This window comes from Chiroxiphia lanceolata, chromosome 7, assembly GCF_009829145.1.
Source record: "Chiroxiphia lanceolata isolate bChiLan1 chromosome 7, bChiLan1.pri, whole genome shotgun sequence".
NCBI lineage: Eukaryota > Metazoa > Chordata > Aves > Passeriformes > Pipridae > Chiroxiphia > Chiroxiphia lanceolata.
In genome coordinates this window covers 14,876,591-14,896,187 of record NC_045643.1, presented here as the reverse complement: position 1 = coordinate 14,896,187, position 19,597 = coordinate 14,876,591, and the positions used below count along the sequence as shown (strand labels likewise).

Genomic DNA, 19,597 nt, shown 5'->3' with positions numbered 1-19,597 from the left:
TGCTTGGTAGTACTGCTAATGGTCCTGTGGCTATAAGTCTTCCTGTAGGAATTTATAATGTAAAGCACAATTTATCCCTTATCTAATTACTGCCTATAAAATGTTTTATTTGAATGTTTTCAAAATAATTTGGGAAAAAAGAAGTTGGCCTGATTTAAGTGACAGAAGACTTGACATGACCTTTTTCCCAATCAGTTATTTCTTTGAAGCACAACTAGCAAATTGCATTCTGAAGCAAGAGAAACTTTCATTACAGAACAAACTCACTTTTTAGTTACAAATATTAGAAGAAATAATAAGCCAGATATTATCCTAATAAGTAAGAGCCCAGTGCTGTACTGGCAGGACTTCATTGCAAAAAGCTATTGGCTGCTGTTTACATTTCAGACATTCTCTGAGTAAGTGTTGTCACAACAGACAAGCAATTATAGACAATAATGTCAGTAATTTGTGGATTAAGAACTCCTTAAGGATGTATTGGTACGCCCAGACAGTAGCTGCTTTTAGCTTGCAACTTAGCTGTGCCAGTGAAACTGTAACTTCCCAGAAGCAATTGTGCTCCCTCCGAGGCAGCAAAACCATGGCAGGGGTTAAACTTCTCTGGGCTCTCCCTGCCTCCCTCACAGCTCTCATCCAGACACCTCAGCCTCAAAGAGCCATCTTAAATAGATATATCTATTTATGCCTACTCATAAAATGGAAATATTGGCCATTATGTCAAAGTAATGCTGTGCTAGGCTCTTGCCAACAAAGCCAGAAAAATGAGATTTTAAGATTCCAGTACTATAAATACACCTGTGAGGAACTTCAGCTGAAGTCCAAGTCCCAGTGTGCTGTGCTGAAGGGTACAGAACCTGTGCTGATCTTCTGACTTGCCCATTGGGACACCCATGTCTCAGGACATACTCCATATTAGCTTATGCAAAATATGTAGTGTGTGAAACATGCTCTGCTGAGAAAATGTTGATTATTTTGAAGATCAACAAGAAAGATTCAAGTGTAGTTTGCACTTTTAAAAAGAAATCCTGGCATTTAAAAAAGACCATCCCAAAACACATATAGTGATGAACATTTTCAAGGACAAATTAAATACAAATAGACTTTCTTTGTGCTACTGTTCTTCTAGTTTAATTTCAATACAAAGCATTCAGAAAATTAAGAGTGTGTTTAGGAAAATGACTTGTGATGAGGGGAAATTTATCTTAGTAAGGCTGTAAATATGTAAAGTAGTGGGTGGCCTGGAGGGGTTAGGAAAAAGAAATTTTTTTTTCTTATCAAGTCAATTTTTCATTTTATAGGGGAAAAGTTCAGAGAAATGCCTTGAAAGGTTTTAACTATAAAGGTAGAATATGAAAGGATATTTACTGGGCACTCCTGACCTGGTTCTTCCAAAGGCAGATTTGCCTTTAAACAGGAGGTATCTCATGTGCCTGCCTGTCAACGCTAGTTTAAAACCTCAAGAGGACTCAGGTCCTTTTTGCTGTTTGTGCTTACTAATTCAGCATCTTTTCCTGAAGATGCTGTAATAGACCTTTTACAAAAGCTTATTTTTCCCATGCCCACGGCTGCAGGTGAGCTCACTGAGTGTTCAGGGTTCATTCAGCAGTGGCTGGGATGTGACAGTCTGACCCCATGCAGGAAGGCAGTGGGGTCCTGCTGCCCAGGGTGGCACCAGCTGGGCCATTATGCCCACAGTGACTGACTCAGCCATGCTGTGGGCAGGGCGCCTGGCACAGGGCTCTTGCTGCAGGGACCTTGGCTGGCACTTCAAGCAGGAGACAGTGGTTGAGAAACGGCTCTACATCCCTGACAGTGAAAGCAGCCTTTTGCTGGATTTTCAGTTGACTCTGGCGGTTTGAGTAATCCTGAAGGAGACTAGAAAAGTTTCAAATGCACCTAAGATTTTAGCAGGACATGTCTGGTGCTGCTGGTGTCCCTGCAGATCCCTGTCTATGTCCGAGCAGAGGCTGATCTGATTTCACACCCCTGCAACCGAGTTGCAGGGTTTGTTCCTCTCCTTGTGCCGCCTCTCTCCTCGGCACTTCTGTTCGCCTTGGATAAAACCTCGCAAAGTCTTTCTTCGCCGCTCTGCGCCTCTTTTCGTTTGGAAAAATCCTTTGCGGGCCCAGGCCATGGTCGGCGCCTCCGAGCCCGGCCAGACCCGGGGAGCCGCGCTGTCCCAGCGCCAGCCGGTCCGACCCCCGCATCCCTGCCCCGCATCCCTGCCCATACCCCTGCCCCGCGGTGGCCCGGCCCCGGCGGGAGGCCCCGCGCTGCCGCCGGCCCCGCTGCCGTCACGTGGCCGCCGAGTTTTGTCCCCGCAGCGGTATGAGGAAGTCAGAGCCGCCGCCGCCGCCTCCCGCAGCCCGGGCGGGCGCAGCCTCCGCCGCCGCCTCCCCGCGGCGCGACATGTGAGTGAGTACCCGCGGGCAGCCGCGCCGGCGGAGCCCCTGCCCGCCCGCTGCCTCCCGGGTGCCGGCAGGTCCGGGAGCGCCCGTCCGGGGGCAGCCGGGGGCGGCGGAGAGCGGGTCTGGGGGCGGGCCGGGGTGCGGGCTCGGGGCGGGGCGGGGGCGCTCCCGGGGGCTGCGCGGACGGCGGCCCCGCGCCCCCCGGTGGCCCCCGCACGGACGGACGGACGGACAAACGGAAGACACATCTTCCCTCGCTCAGCAGGCTGGCTCTCCCCGGCACTCGCCTCCCGGCGTGAGAGCCCCGCCGGCGCCGCCGCCTCGATGGAGCAGCCCCCGGCGGCGGAGGAGTGGCAAGGGGCGACACAGAAGAGGAAGGCCTGGGCCAAGAGCCGCGACTCCTGGCAGGCATCGGAAGCGGAGGATTTCTCGGCAGCGGCGCTGGCCCGCGGCGAGGAGGAGGAAGAAGAGGAAGAAGAGGAGGAAGAGGAGGAGGAGGATCTCGCCGGCGGAGAGCTGCCGCTGGCCGCAGGAGCAGGTCGGTGCTGGGGGGCGGCAGCTCGCGGGCCACGGGGATACCCGCGGGGTGGCCTCGCTGGTGCTGACTGTCGGCTTCTCTCTCCTGCTCTGACCCTAAGGCTGTCACAGCGTTCCCAACGAGAAGATCGCGATATGGCTGAAGGACTGCAGGTGGGTGCTCCCGCCGCCCCCGCCGGCGGGTCCCCGCGGGTTCGCGTGGGCAGCGCCGCGGAGCCGAGCGTGGCACGAAACGCGCTGCGCTGCGAGCGCCCTGCGGTGTCTCCAGCCGAGGCTGCGAGCGGAGCAGCGGCGTGTGTCCGTATGGCCGGAGAGGAGCTGGCTTTCAGCAGCTGCTCTCCCCTTGGTGTCTCATTAATGAGCCTGAAGGCTTTCAGCCACCGAGGGAGGAACTCAGCTGAGGGTAAGGAAGGCAGCATTATTTTGGAAGCTGCGCTGTTTCTCTCCGAGGGGCTCCAGTTTAAAGCTTCCGGTGTTCCCTTGGCTGGTTTTTGGTGCAGATTCAAAGAAACGGTTGCTTCCCCGCCAGTGGTTTCTGTGCGTCTAGGCCTTCAGGAGCGATGGCACAGTTTAGACTAACTTGATTTATCCGAGTCTCTTAATGTCCTCTATCATTAACTTGAAACACGGTATATGTTGTCCGTGTTCCTGTTACTGTTACAAAATAATCTTTGGTGTTTGGAACAGACTGACGACCTACTTTTTCTTCATCCTCAGTCACATAAAAGCATAAATGTAGCAGCTGGTTTTGTCCCGTCTTTTTCTCCATTCAGTCCTAACAGCCCTTGGAGCCGGAGTTGATGGGGAGAAGCTAGCAATTAGCTTTCCAGGAGCTAACGATGACATTTCAAGACCTCTCCTACTTGTTATTTCTGGTTTCCTTCTCCTTTTGAGAGCAGCTATGTTAAGATGAAAATTTACCACCGAGATTAGCTCTGCCTTTGTGATCTTTTCATCCAATAAGCAGCTGACTGAGCTTACTCTGTAACTGAAGTGTGGGTTACTTTATAGCTACAGGATCCTCGGTATAGTTTTCTTCAGATCTTTACAGGCTGTGCCTTGGAGGGGGTATTGGGAGCTACGGGCTTGGTATCATACTGTATCCTTAAAATATAATGTTAAGACCTGGCAGACCGTTCCTCCAAAATACTAGAATGGGAGAAGATTTTTCTGACTTTACCTCAAATCTGGTGTTCTGTTGGTCTTCCAAAGTATATCCTTAAAAATTAGTATTATGAAATCAGTGCTTTATTAGAAGTATTTTTTGAGTGAGGAGGGCAAAAAATGGAGGAATGGAGGGAGAAGAGGCCCCTGACGGAGAAATTCTTCATAATACTGCAGTGCTACTTTTGTCTGTATCTGCAGGATTTCTGTCTAGAACCTTCCCTAGTCCTGTGGTCCTTACTGTTTCCATACAGACTTTAAGGAATATCACAAAGCTGCAAACTGACAACATAAACATCTAATAGATGGTCAAAATCTTGAGTAATAACACGAAGTTTGCGGTTTTATTCCTGTACTTTGGTAACTATCTATTGTTAAAACTGGCACCAAGCACTTCCGCGGAATGTGTTTGCATCTCTGGCAGTTGATTCCTAAAATATGGGTATCTTATTTTACACTCTATTTGCATATTTTACACAGAAGGAAATTAAGCAGAAATTTAGTCTCTTGCTAATACAGAAATGCAAATTTCACATGTTTGTGAAACCTGTTGTGGCCCTTCCACAGAAGTCTTTTAAAGTATAACTATTTACTGTTGTAAATCCTTTCAGAAGAATCTTGTGTTCACCCCAGAAAGATAAAATCTTAATTTTTAAAAAATATTTCTTAAACCAAGCTATTCAGTCAGAAGTTAGCCTCTGACTCTAACATGCAGGATGCCAGCATGTATAATTCGTGTCTGGTAAGTGCAATGCCAGCTGCCTGAAGTGGTGCACATCCCTTGTGTTTTGAAACTGCAGAATAGTTTATTTTTTTGTGTCTAATATACATGCAAGCAGTAGCTAGCATGTGTAGTCAAGTGATAATTCAATTTGCAGTGTTATAAGTAACTGTATGTATAGAAACCTTGAACTGGTTGTCTCTTGATAGCAGTGTACATGGGCAAAGAGGACAGCATTAACAGATGACAGAATAGCCCTTCAGATACTCTATAGTGTTTTATTTTAAAAAACCAGTGACATTTACAGTTGTTTTCATTCCTGAAAGTTTATTTGTTTAACTCCAACATTTTTATTTGTTTATTTGTTTATTTGCTTGGAGCTTTGATTGCTACGAAGTGTGGTCATACACAGACAGAGCTTCTATTTCTGGTTCATCACACAACCTCATTCTTACAAGTTAGTTCTATAACAAGCTACCATATAGCCATTACTTCAAGTGAAGATTCAATCACTAAAATAAAGTATTTTCTCTCTTACATATTTTCTAAAAGCAGTCCTTCCCATTTTGTCTGAGTTTCTGTGTTGGTGAAATCAGAAGAAAACTGGCACTTTTAAAATCTCATTTTCTGCTTTGAGTTGGCAGTAGTACCAAAAAACTTAATATCAACCCACTGCATGAATAGATCTGCTTATAAGATTTATTCCTTTCTTTGCTTCTAAAAGCTTCAATAGTGTTCTAATATGGATAAGAAGAATTACTGTCTGTCCCTTGATATTCATGTTAGTGGTTTGGGGCTCTTATTACTTGGCATCTCTGTTTCACATCTGCTTTGGAGGAGAGGAGGGTTCCTAATATTCCATGTTATTTACCTTGGTAGACACATTTTGTTGTTTTGTTTTTTTCTTTTTCTTTTTCTTTTTTTTTTAATTGTTGTTGTTGGTTTTGGTGTTTTGTTTTTTAAATAAACAACTAAAAGCAAAACTCAGAAGAAAAAGCAAGTATTTATCATATGGTGATAAGAATTATGGAGGCTTAAGAAATGCCAAATACCAAAGTCTGTGGTTCATTCATGTTTTGGGAATCCTGTGCCTTTGAGAAAGGCCTCCTTTGCTCTTTCCCTGATACTTTGAAAAGGCTGTTTGCAGTACTAAGAAAGCTTATAAAAGCTGAAACACAAGTGTTTGTGTTACACAGATAGAAAAGAAGAAATTTTTGTCAACTCTTATTATGACGTGTATTATTTTGATTGAATGTATTTAAACTGCCAGTAATACAGGGGATGTGGGAGGTATTTAGGAGCCATCTCCTGTAGATATGCAGGAAGTGAGTTCTTGAAATGCTTCACAAAGAAGAGATTTTTTTGCTTCAAGTTTAAAATAAACATGGCTTCTGCCCAATTAAGGCTTTAAAAGCTGATGTTTAAACACTTTCACAGCACAGTGCAAAATCCTTGTCCTGTTCTGGAAGACCACCCGACCACAACTGGTAGCTGAGCAAACAAACCTATGGGCTGAGAGGAAGCCCCAAGGCTGTGTATTGTCATCTTACCTGCTCAGTACCTGTCCCCCATGGCAGTGTGGGCATCAAGAGTTCATTCACTTCTTCTGTAGGCCAGTATTGAGAGAAGTTATTGCTATATATATTAAAATACAATAATAAATGAGCGAAAGCAAGTAGAAACCTTAGGATCCTTTGATTCAGGCACATACCCACTTACTTGCTCTTTACTGCCTGCTTGTTGTTGTTGGCCTCCCTCCTCTGTTCCTGCGTGGCCACTGTGTCAAGGCTGCTGGGATGTGCTGGGGACCTGCTGTGATGTGCCTTCAGCAGGGAGGCCCCGTCCTGAGGGCACAGTAAGTGGAAGGGTCCCCCAGCCCTAATGTTCCCAAGTGCACAGGGCTACTCTGAGGCAGAGCCATGGCCCTTGCTGGTGAAAACTAGCCTGGACTAGAAAGGCAGAATTGTCCACGCTGTTGTCCAAAAGGATTTTTGTGTGGTACTTGTTCCTTGTTTAAACTGATGTTGTGTCTAGTTCTTAAATGCAAGTTTTTCGAGTGCAGGGGGTATATGGCAATAGTGTGCAACAGTGCAGGCAGGACAACAAGGGGTGTTGGACAGGGGTGGTTTTCTGATAGCTGCTATAACATGCTTTAGAGGTGAGGGACTTAATTTCTAAAGGGAAATGCCAGCTTTGGTGGTTGCTTTTATGGTTTACTGCCTGCCAGTGCATGTAGCACTGACCTGGGCTGTCAAAGTCAATACCAGCAAGTTTCTACATCAAAAAGAGGCATGGGAATAGCCACCAGGGAAGGAGAGGAAGAAGGTTGGAAGCGCACCTATCAAAGCCGGGGAGTAAACAACCAGCATAGTTATTACCTCAAGAACATAAGGCTCATTGTAGCGTGACAGGTTTAGACAATATACCCTATGTTTTTTAGGCTCTGACTGGGCAGACACGCAGAAACACAGGAGATCTGAGCCTTGGCAGAGTCTGTCCTGTCACCTGAAACACAGTTATGCACCTGGATGCTCTGGCTGGTTGCCTTAGTGTCCCACTGCGGTGGGGCTTTGCTTTGCTTTGCAAAAGGTGCATCGAAGTGAACTTCCTTCATATCAGCAGGCCACATGTGGAAAGAGTGAGTTCTTTTCAGAAGGGAAAAAAAATAAGGTTGTGAAATGTAAGGTCTGTTAGAAAGCAGATGCAAATTTTCCTTGCTTAATTTGGCCATGGCACCAAAATAAATACTGTATCAGAGCACTGTTTACTTTTAGGTCTTTGGGCAGGTTTATGTGTTTGTCTAATTAAAAATCCAAATGAAACATACATAATATAGGCACATAAATCATCTGCTTTCCCCTTCTTTATGAGTAACATATTTCTGGTTTTGTTTTGAGCCTTGAAAGTTAATGCTGCTGTACTTACAAGTCTTTGGTTAAATATATCTCAGAGACAAAATGTGGAAACATCTAGCTAATGTCAACAAGTGTAGCATGAACCCAGAGAGGAATTGGACCTGTCATTTTTGTGGTTTCTGCTGCTCCTTTTGAGCACCTTGAGGTTCTGCAAATCTCTTACCCTTCAGGGAACTAGCAAGAGGAGGCATCATCCAAATAAGAGTCAGTGTAAAGTGTCAGAACTGCAAGTGACAGACAGCTAACATAGCTGTCAAGATTTTTATCTTGATTCTTCCTGATCACCTAAATACAGCTTTCCACCTCTCTCTCCAAGAAGTTTTAAATGTGTAGAAAAATGGCAGCAGTTTTTGCTGCATCAATGAGATTTAATTAGTCCATTCAAAAACCCGTGCTCATTTTTTCTCAGTGTTTTGCTGAGAAGCCCATGGTTTTCCTCAACAGGGGGCTGCTGACCCTGAAGGTGTTTGAGCTTTGCAGTTATTAAGTTTTGTTATGTTTCTCTACAAGGTGTATTTGTGTAGTGGGCTGAGGATCGTTTAGGAAGTTATTGCCAGTCCTCAGATGTTTGTGCTTTCTGGGGGCGGAGGGAGGGACAACTGCTGCTATCACAAGCTTGTTACATGCTGTAAGGAAGGACATGAAGCAGCAAGTTTTTTAAATAGTATTAATCTCTTCTGTGGTTTCAGAACACCTCTGGGAGCCTCCCTGGATGAGCAAAGCAATCCTCTGTTGAAGGGTAAGGAAGGGCTTTATCTACTGAAACCTCTTTTGCTGGAAACTATGCTTTCATGGACATTCATCTGAGACTTTGGCTGTTTAGTAGGAGTACAAACCACAGTGTGGTCCGTGTTGCAGAGTTATTCTCACACTGGAGCAACTGTGCCCAAGAAATTGGAGAAGGGGGAAAAGAATCTGAATAAGACTTTCTGGAGATATAAGTAAGCTCTAAAAAAAAACCCAAAATGTGAAGGGAGGTAATTTTGTCTCCAAGCTTGCAATCATTAGGCAGTCTCTGCCTCTAATAACTCTGGTTGCCACACCTGAAAGTTTTACTGAGCAGGTCTGAATACTGAAGTTCAAAGTACAGTGGGAATGTGAAGGTGGTGACAGGGTGCAGAGGAATTACTTGCTGTGCCTGGAGTCTTCACTTCAACTCTTAATCCAGTACAGGGAGGTGAGAGGGGAATGTCCAAGCTGGACTCAGACTCTGGATCTCCCTGGTAAGACGTCTGGAGGATAGATAACCGAGCAGCGGAAGGCACAGATGTGTTGAGTGGTACCTCCAGGTTCCTGCTTGCAGTTAATTTGCTTGCACATTGACTCAGGGATGTTTCTGAGCACAAAACTAAAACACTCTTGTAGTTGTTCTCTTTCAAAGTAATTTTTCTGTGTTCTGAAATGTAACTTCTCACTTCTTAATGCATTTTTACTGCATGAGTAATGCAGGGATTGTAAATATAGTCCAGTTATATCTTGTATCAAATTAAGTATCTTGGTAATATCTTTAGAAAAGTTGCTGGAAGGAAAACACTGGAGCATTTTAGTTGTTGAACTGCTAACTGTATGTTTTCAGGCATGCTGGTGAGAAATGGAGGAAGTTTTGAAGATGACTTATCCCTGGGAGCTGAAGGTAGGTGTGGCAGGATTATGACTCTTTTTCTAGCAAAAAAAATTATGTTCAGTCATCTGATTTTTATTTTGAATGACAGCATTGGCTAGAAAATCAGGATGAAGCGCATAGAAAAATGCAGGAAGATTTGCTTTTTGAAGTTATTTAGACTATTGCTAGTGTTAAACATTCTGGGTCTCTGACACAAAGGTCAGAGGCAGCCCTGAATTTGCTTCTGCCTTCTCAGTTTAATACCCACAGTGACAGCATAGCCTGAAGCACTCACCAAGGCTGTGAGAAAATGATTTCTCCTACTTGCTCTTCTTGTCCGTGGGTTACTCTTGGCAGCCGTGCATGCCCCACTTCCACTGAATCCCTCGGGAGTGGCATGTGCAGGCTTTTGAAAGGAGGAATGAAATTCTGTCAGCCAAGACGCAAACCCATTAAGGGCTAAGTGCTTTTAAAAATGAAAAGCATCAAAGCTGAGTAAGTATTTTGTATTAGCCACTATATACACTTGCCTTTGCTAGCTGCTTGCCTTTTCTTTTCTCTTCCCTTTTTTAAGGGGAAGGAGATGTGGCTGTTCCTGGTTTACGTCTTTTTACAAAGACCTCTGGCCTTTCTCTTGATCATGAGTTAGAGGTGTCCATAAGCAAACTAGCAAAAGCACTGTGGATTCTGTTTTAACAGCAGCATCTTGAAGTAAAATAGCAAAAAGCTGTTTTACAAACCGGGTCCTGTGGTTAACTGCAGGACAGGGGATATAAGACATTGTCTGTTTTCAGTGTTAAAAAAAAAAGACAAAACTACTCTCCTGCTTTAGCTTTTAATCTTTTTTGAATTACAGCTTTTGCAAAGTGTCAGAACTTGTATGGTAGAAAGCCCTTTTTTTTCCATATTAGTCTTGCCAATGGTGTCAAAGTAGTGGGACAAGGCCTGGAGGAAGGAAATATCTTTAATTTGTAAAGATTTAAGATTTTTTTAAGGAAAAAAGTTTAGCTGGTAATGATCTTGATCTGATAATGGTGGAAAAGCAGTAAATGAGTCCCTTGCTGCAATAGATGGAATAGGATTAAATTTTCTTACTGACAGTCTTTTCCACTTGTTAGATTGCCTGTAGTACAAAGATTTCATAGGAAAAGTTTCTTTGTAATGATAATCCAAGGTCTGAGCATATGACCAAGAATACAAGAGTCAATACATTTTAGAACACCATGAAACTTTTTTCTTTTTAATTTTTACTCTTATAATTTCTAAGGACTTCTGTCTTTTTGTGAGTCTTCAGCATGACTTAGCAGAAGGTAATTTCCCTCTTTTTCAGATGAAAAGGTCCCAGTACTAGAATTGATGGTTGATTTTTCTGGGTAAGGATGTGGGTGTTTCTGCTGGGCTTTGCTTCCCATCCAAGAACAAGAGGACAACAGAGCTGCTTGGAGCAGTGCTGCCAGACAGACAGCCCCTTTGAGGCTGGTATGAATGGCCTGCCCTTGTGCAGCTGTGACTGCCTGAATCCAGATACAAGCCAGAGCCCTGTGTGAATGGTACAGAGGGCATTGGGCAGGGACCCCAGCCCACTGCTGAGCTATTTGAACCTATGGTTCAAATTAGACACTGGATAATCCTTATAGATAGGCTTACCTTCATATATGGGCAAGAATATTAAAAAAAACCCAAACAAATGTGGGATCTGTGTTTTGTATACGTTTCAGTTTCTTTGTGATGCCTCTGAAACCAAGAGAGAAGTTGGGAGGTTACTGTGTTTTACTCTCGGTTGCTGACTTTACCCTGCTGGCACAGTGAATTGAGATGTAGGGTTTTCCTGGCAGTGCGTGACATCCCTTTGCTCTTTTCACAACTGATTCTGAGGGCTGCTATAACATACGTGTCCTTCTTACCAGTCTCCTGGGGCACGTTTGTTAATGCTCAGTCGCCTCTTTGGGGAACCCATAATTTAAGTGTGGGGTTCAGTTCTGAAAGAATAATGCTGCCTGAGATGTTCCCATGTGGTTCTTGGCCGATCAGTCTGCAGAAAGTGCTGACTTTCCTGTCAGAGGCTGGTGACCAGGTGGCTTGGTACCTGACAGCCAGCCTCCCTCCAGAGCCCTCTCAAGTCCAAGCATGTCCTCTGGCCCCATCAGCACTACAGGCTTCTCTGAGCTCTTGTCCATGTATTGCACAGCTCAGGCAGCCATGGCACTGCCCCACTTTGCTGATGAAAAGGTGAACAAATAAATTCTCAGCACCTGGCCATGGAGCCAGCTGCCTTTCTTGTGTTCTTTACTTTCTCTGCTGGAGCAATCTTCACGTGCCTGCCTGCCTGTCCTCCTCCCCTTCCCACCCAGGAACAGCCCTGCAGCTGGTAATCGCGTCTTCAGTTGCAAAGCAATAAATGGTTTATATAACAACTACTAGCTTATCGCAATTTAAATTTCAGGTTTATATGATTAATGACAGTATGTAAACGTGTGTCCATGAGAGATTTTATTTTAAACAGAGCTTGAATAAACCAGATCATCTTTATATCAGCCCTTGACAATCACATTTATATGGAGAAAGAAAAATCTGGTTTATGCAGGAGTATTGGTAAATGTGCTCAATGTCTGCTTCTTTGTACTGATTGTGGAAGTGTAATTGTGAAGGGGTCTGGACGTAACTTCTTCTTCTTTCTCTACAGCTAATCATCTACGGAGTGATACCCAAATGGAAACATGGTAAACGTTTTTTTTGTGTGTTTGTTTACTTCAGAGGAATATTTATACTGGAGGGCAGGAGGGAGGATGGGCAATGGAACTCATGGGGGCTACCACAGAGGTAAAGCTCTTGTGCTCATGTCTGTTTACATAAGAGGCAAGGAGAAAATCTAGATAACACAGAAACAGTCATTAAGAGATGCAGAAAAAAAATGCAGATTTTTATTCTTCCAGGCGACCTGACATATATTTTGGAGTTGCAGGAGGAAAACAGAGAAATGACAAATCTTAGTATCATGATTAACCTTCTTTACCTCACTGATCAGTCACCATTTCAGAAATTTCAAGGGGAGATTAGTTTTGCTTGTCACAGCAGATATGCTTTGGGAGTGGGGAAAAAAAAAGACTTTCAGAGAGGAGAAACTCCTGCTTTATAGTTGGAGTGTCTAAATAAAGTGTGCTGAAACTAGAACCTCACTGAAACTTCAGCAAAGACTGCACAGCCGCTGTGGGCAGCAGTCTCTCTACTCCTCCAGAGCTGGGCTCTGTAAATACACTTTTAGGTGAATCCTCTGCCTTCTTTGGTTTTTCGGTAGCTGTTCTGGTGGGAGTGTGTGTATGTTAGGCTTTATATGGTAAAATTCCCCCTGGAAAAGTTTGTCCCCCAGAGAGATTGGCAATAAAAGTACGTTTGAGCACAGGGTACCACCTCATGCTCAGACAGCTTCTTCAGATGCTGGGAAGAAATAGTTTGGGAAAGGGAAAGAAACTGGCCCGCAGTTTGGGTTGGCACTCATCTTGCTTCATTTCCTCCACTCTGGAGCCTCTTCAGCTTCCCCAGCCAGGTCCAGGGCAGTTTACAGTCTTGTGCTGCTATTGGGTGGCAGCCAGGGTGAGGGGGAGCTGGGTATCCATGGCAGGGAGAGAGTGGCCTTGCCATGGAGAGGTGGTCCTGGAGGAGGCAGCACCGCAGGGAAGTCAGGAATGGCAGGGCAAGGACTGTTCATCCAAGGCTGGGCTTCCTTAGTGGAGGAGGGTGGGATCAGGGAGGGTGGGGCAGCAAGGGCAGATCAGGGATTTGTTTTCTCAGCTTGCATTTGCCTTCAAGTTCTTACCGTCTATGTACATTTTTACTGAGGCGTCCCAGGGTTTGCTTTTGTTACTGTATTTCAATAAATGACATGGCTAATATAAACCAGATAACACTGAAGAGGAAAAGAGAAATTCAGCAGTGCTGGAGGATTAGCTCTCCAGTGAGACAGAGAATCGAGTTCCCGAACGAAAGAGGTTTATCACAGGGGTCTTCTCTGTTTGTGTTGACAGCAATGGTGTACTGGCAAAGGACAGGAGGCTGCAGTTCCACCAGAAGGGGAGAAGTATGAACTCTACCGGGTCTGGAAAAAGCAGCGCAACTGTTTCAAGGTAAAAGAGTATTATGTTTTGAAGGTCTGTTCCTCAGTTAAATGGGTTTGGCTTGTTTTATGTGCATTGTTGCATTTAGTAGGGAGTTTGCATGGGGTTGCTTGTAAAACTTCTATTTGTTTTCACTTGTAGTTAGCAGTAAATGCTAACAAATGGACCTAAACATTAGAAATGCCTGAAATTTTAATGGCATTTTGAAATCTGAGCTCTACAGATATAAATTACAGGATTTGATCTGTGATGTGTCTAGGCTGGTGGCTCTGGTGATGGGAGCCAAAACTTCAGATGCAGAGATCTCCACAATTATTTCCAAAAGTAGTTTAAGCTGTAGGAGTTGAAAGTTCAATAAAACAATCTGGCCTCTGGGGTGAATTAGCAGCTGGACAGAAGGAACTGGATCTTGAAAGGAGAGAGGTAGATGGTAAACATCTTTCATTTGTCTAGTGTTTCTGAATTACTGGAGCTGTATGAGGAAGATCCTGAAGAAGTGCTCTATAACCTTGGGTTTGGAAGAGATGAACCAGATATTGCTTCAAAAATTCCAGCAAGATTTTTTAATTCATCATCATTTGCCAGAGGGATAGATATTAAAGTGTTTTTGAATGCCCAAATACAGCGGATGGAAGTGGAAAATCCAAGTTTTGCTTTAACAAGTAAGTATGTTTTTGAAGCACAGCTTATTTATGAGTTTATTAACTATGTAAACAACTGCAAAAGAAGGTGTGTGTCTAATATTCTGGCAAAACCCCTTTACAGCCTAAAGGGCAAATTCCATTCAGATTTCATAATAAAACTCTTGCTTGGTCTTAAATATGGGAAGAGGTGACTATCAGGGTTGTACTCCTTGGCGTGAGTGGAAGGGGTTTATAGTGGGGGAGGGAAATGAAAGGCATCCTGTAAAATATGCTGCCTCTGGTTTGTATCATTTCCATCTCTTACTCCTAAGCTTGTCTTCTGTTGTAGCTTTAGAGCACTGGAACAAATAGCAATATCCCTCTGTTTCTTGTGTTCTTCAGTTTCTGGGTGGCAGTGACCTATTTCTGTCATTGTTGAAATCTGGGACAGTATTTCTATTGACTTGGACAGGAGCTTTGTTAGGTCAGTAATGAGTGTTGCTGAAATGAGGGCATAGCTGAAATGTGCTCTTGTAGTTGTAGATGGAGAGAGCAATGCAAGTAACACTTTCCTCCTAGCCTTCTTTAAAGTAACTTGCACTCACATACATGTGCCATTTTTTGACTTTGTAACAGCTTTCCATGCTGTTCTTTTGCATTTAGTAAAGATTCTTGAAATGGTTTTTCTTTTTTTTTCATAGTATGGTATCACTTTCATGTTGCAGGACTAGGCAGTGTTAAGTCAGCCTTTGGGGCCTTTGATATAAGTAGGAGAAGGTTTGTGGGGGTGGGCAGAGGTTGTGATCAAAATTCCCTCTTCAGTTATGAAGAGCTGTCTTTGAGAATTCAAAGCATCATGTAGAGACAGATTAACAGGTCTTGGATGTGATGACAGCAAACGTCCTTGTAATCTCTGCCTTATGTTTCATTCTTGTACAGGTCGTTTTCGTCAGATTGAAGTGCTTACTACTGTGGCCAATGCTTTTTCCTCTTTGTATTCTCAAGTCTCTGGGACTCCTTTGCAGAAAATTGGTAGTTTGAATTCAGTGTCTTCCAGCAAAGAGGCATCCAGCCCTCCCCCTTTAAATCGCAGCAATACAGCTAGTCGGTTAATGAAGACTTTGTCAAAACTCAATCTGTGTGGCACACAGCAAGCCGATGGTAGCAGCTGCTCAAGTCCTTCACCTGTTGAAAAAGGGAAGAGTCCAACTGAAGTAGGGAGCGAGGAAAATGATGTTAAAAATGAATCTAAATTACCGAAATATTCTAAAAAGAAAGATTCTCCCTCTTTTTTGGCTACTGTAAAGGAGGAGATTGCTAGTAGTCAGAAAAAGGCTGAGAACACACATAAACCTACACACCTTCCTGCTGTGACTGATGATACACGAGAGGGGACTGTGCCTCCAGAGGACGTGCAAAGTAGCATGTTGGCAAATGCCCAGGACAGACCATGCGAAGAATCTGGTCTTTTGGACTCTCCAGGCCTCAGCAGCAGTTCTAGCACATCTGACAGCAGCGTCCTGACACAAAGGCTGTCCGTGGCACCGCCGGGTAGAGACCCCTGCGCTCCACTCGCAAACCCATCCATAATGAATCTAATGCTGCAGCAGAAGGACTCCTTTGAGATGGAAGAGGTGAGTGAAGATACATGACTTTGTTTGTGCATACAGTTTACATACCTTGCTATCTGCCAGCAGAGAATGTTCCCTCCTATGTAGTTGACAGTGTTTTCTCCAGGAATACTTTAAATTCTTTGAGTTGTTGCACTTTCTCAACAGTTGTAGGCTGCTCTAATTGATCCTCTTCATGAGGTAACTTGCTGCTGCTGTTGTTGTTCCTGAGAGTCAGCAAGACAGTTGTCATTCTTTTTTTTTTTTTTTTTTTAATGAAGCTCAGGTAATTGCAATCACTGCCATAACTCTTAGGAATTTTTCATGTGTAAATAGATCTAGGTTAGACTGTCTATATATTAAAACCTTTAGGTTTAAATTTTTACTTTACTTAAATTTCCAGCTAGAAATCATTACTTTTGTTGCCTAAAAGTAAATTCAGTTTATTAATTGATATTGATTAAGGATAAATTTGTGAATAAAGCAAGAGTGTTGCTGCACGAAACAGAAAAGGGGCTATCATGCAAGGTGAGGTGCTCATCTTGTGCAACTTTTGGTTTTGATAACAATCTACTATAAGTTGATTTGTTCCCTGGAAATTAGCACATTGAAAGTCACTGTTTGACATGACTTTGGGGTTGGCTTAGTTACAAATTCTGTGCTAGCTGCCTTTTAATATCTTCGTAAATGCATATATCCATTTTTTAATTGATAATTGTCCAAAAGGGAGTTTCGTTTCCAGGTTCGTGTAAGTGCTTTGTTTATTAGCCTGGTAGACATGTGGTCTACAAATTTAAGAATGCAAATTTTTTACAGGCTTGCAGCTTGAATTGTGAGAATTGCATTACATTTTTAAATTAGCAGATGTTTTGGTGGACAAATTTCAATGTGACTCTTGTTAAAAGTTCAGCAGTTAATATTTTTGTCTGTGTGAAATAGCTATTTAAAATGAAGGATTGTGATGCCATTGGTGAAATGAGGGAAGAAAGCAAGTGAATAGAAAATCACCAAAGTTTTACAGTGAATGATGACATGATGATTTAGTAGATCCTGTAGTGTCATTGTCATTTCAAGCTCTTCTAGATCAACTAGTGTTGTAGCTGAAGGTGCTCATGAAGCAGAGAAGGTAATCCAGCTCTTGTGGTTCCTGCCACTTGTTTATACCACTGTGTCCTCACCCACATGTTGTGTGGCCATCTATTGAACCATATTTTGTATTTTGATTTATTTTTCCTGGCTTCAGCCAGATAATTTTCTTGATCCAGTTTGTTGTGTAGTTACACAAATGTTTGCATTGGCACAATCGGAGGGGCTGAGTAGCAATGCATTTTGCTGCATATCCCAGAGGAGACATCCATTTTTTGATACCCTGGGGCAAAGTTTATATTTCGTATGTATGTGTATGTATATATTAAAAAGAGGAGTGGAATTTTCCTTCAGTGTAAGTTGGACTGTAAAGACTTGCTGAATTCTACGTAAGTGTGATGTATTTGTGAAGTTTTGGTTGACACACTTTGTGCAGTGATACCAGGGCATAAACACAGCTGTTTTGGCAAGATGACATGTGATGTGGGATGGGATTGCGGTGAATTTTTTGTTTATGCGATACAGCATATAGATATCAACTGCCTACAGATCCCTGGGAGGGAGGAATTCAATTTAGTTGAAGAAAATTTAGAACAATTCCTGGCAGCATGATTTTATTTTTGTGCGTCTCTAAGCAGGGTATAATGAACAATGAACTGTATTAGAAACAGTAACAATAACTCCTCCCCCTGTTTTCCCAGCTTGGTTTGGAGTGCATTCATATGCATAAGAAAGATGACAGATATATCAAGGAAGCTCTTTCCATGCTTACAAATGCCTTGGAGGTTTGAGTGCCCTTCGGAAGTCTGTGGCTGTGAAGATAACTGGTGTGGGAGTGAGTCAGGGCAGGATTTCCCCCAAACACCCACTCCTGAGGTGGCCAATTACAGTCCTGAAGGTCGTTTACCAGCATGAATATTGGCTGAAGGGACTGGGAAGGAGCTCCTGCGTGCTTGAGGAGCTTGAGGAGCTGCACCGTGCTGCGGACGCAGCTGGAATGCTGTCTCCCAGCCAAGGACAGTATTTAAATGAGTAGAGGCTTAGCTGTTGGAAGGCTGCAGATTTAGCAATCAGAATCAAGACACCCTTCCTGGAAGGCCAGTTTGAACAAAGTGTCTGTGAAACTTGCTGTTCCGTGTTTAAAAGAAAAATCAAATTTTTCCTAAACTTAAATGGTGAGCCCCTTCTATGCTGCCCTGCACTTAGACAAAATAAGGATTTCCCCCTTCGGTACAGTCTTCATTTCCTAAAGGAACAGAAACCTTTAGGTTTACTGTGCAAGATTAATGCTCTTCACTTATTGATGGTGAAAAGTTCAGGCCAAGTACTTCTCAAAACCCTTGTAACTGAGAAAATGCACCCTTGTGGCTGCTCTACACATGATATCAATTTAAATATGACTTCTTCTTTAGCAAGTACTAATTTTGGCCTATAAACATCAGTATCCTAATTTTACGTCTTTAAATTGATAAAAGATGGAAATAAATTCATTGCTTGGTAATTTTGAAATTGGGTGGGCAGCCCGTTAGATGGAAGGGTTGAGGATAGTTGTGTTAGTGAATTGTGCATGGAGACTTGCATGTGATCCATTATGATTTTTTCTGGATCACGCAAAAGACAAAACATATGTTTTGAACAAAACAAAGGCTTCCCTGTTGAGATTTTAGGCATATTTTTTTCCTTGTTTAAATACTTGCCTGAGAACTGCTTTCTTAATAAGGCTGTGTTTCACAAAGTTATTAAGTAATAGGATTCATTTTTGTGCAGTTTTAAGTTTCCCAGTTGAAATCTCCATGCCTCTGAATACATTACCTTCCTTTTTTCTATTGGAAGGCGCAAAAAGTACTTCCATGAGTGGCATGGTGAAGTCTGGAGTAGGTTCTGGCAGGGTCTGGATCCTTCTGCTGGAGGATTGGTGGCTTGTGGGAAATGGTAGGGTGGCAGATGACAGTCCTTGTGTGCTGATCTTGTGACACATTTTTCTAAATGTATTTTGCTTGTTCTTTATATTCAAGTGAGGGCCCAAGAGTTCTGAATGGAAAAAGATAGTAGTGTAAAGGTGGTCAAAGGTTTTTTCACACAGTAATTTTAGTGTTTTGTCAAAGAGGAACTGAAGACTGTGTTGTCACAGGATGTGATTTCCAGGTCTTTTTGCATGCTGAGTGTAACCAGAGGGGAGTCCTGCACTGTGGGTGGGAGGTGCTACCCAAGGATCATTGTTCTCCTGCAGGAGCATTGCTGAATACCTGATCAAAGTTGGTTCAGGGGGAGGTATGATTCACTCCTTCAATCGGTATAGGCTGTTAGACTGGAGGAAAACACCAAACAACAAAACCACGTCCTTCATATGCAGTGTATATAGCTTGGGCATTTTAAGCGCCGGAACATATTCCAGTTGGCTGACTAATATTCATCTCCTCTTCCCAACAGATTCAGAGTACGGAGGGGGATCTACCACACGTTCCAGCTACGCACCAGCTAGCGGTGACCAAATCAAGGAAAGGTGAGTGGACTTCAACTGCTGGGATACAACCAACTGATGATTGTTCTTCCACCTCTGAAAGGCTGATTCATATATTTTAAACTTCTAAAGTTTCTTTTCTCTTTAGAAATAAAAGAGATCTGAATTTTTTGGGTTTTTTTTTTGGTTGGTTGGTTGGTTGGTTTTTTGCTAAATCACAGAACATTACTACAAAGTGGCAACCAAATTATAGACAAGACAACAGCCCTATAACCTCACTGGCTGTTCTCACTGCTGTACAACTGATGATAGCTCAGACGACCTGAAATGTTAATTCAGATTGTGTGGAATTTTTTT

General features: G+C 43.3%; 1 protein-coding gene across 1 annotated transcript in view; it reads left to right on the top strand.

The window, feature by feature from the left end:
* Positions 1-2,626: 2,626 nt before the first annotated feature.
* The window catches only part of ITPRID2 (ITPR interacting domain containing 2), a 41,412-nt gene continuing 24,441 nt past the window's right edge, over positions 2,627-19,597 (top strand). The window contains exons 1-9 of the mRNA XM_032693326.1: positions 2,627-2,946; positions 3,047-3,098; positions 8,435-8,484; positions 9,322-9,378; positions 12,032-12,068; positions 13,371-13,469; positions 13,914-14,122; positions 15,023-15,717; positions 19,210-19,282. Of these exons, the coding sequence (XP_032549217.1) occupies positions 2,733-2,946; positions 3,047-3,098; positions 8,435-8,484; positions 9,322-9,378; positions 12,032-12,068; positions 13,371-13,469; positions 13,914-14,122; positions 15,023-15,717; positions 19,210-19,282 (1,486 nt within the window). The 5' untranslated portion in view covers positions 2,627-2,732. The remainder of the gene's footprint in view (positions 2,947-3,046; positions 3,099-8,434; positions 8,485-9,321; positions 9,379-12,031; positions 12,069-13,370; positions 13,470-13,913; positions 14,123-15,022; positions 15,718-19,209; positions 19,283-19,597) is intronic.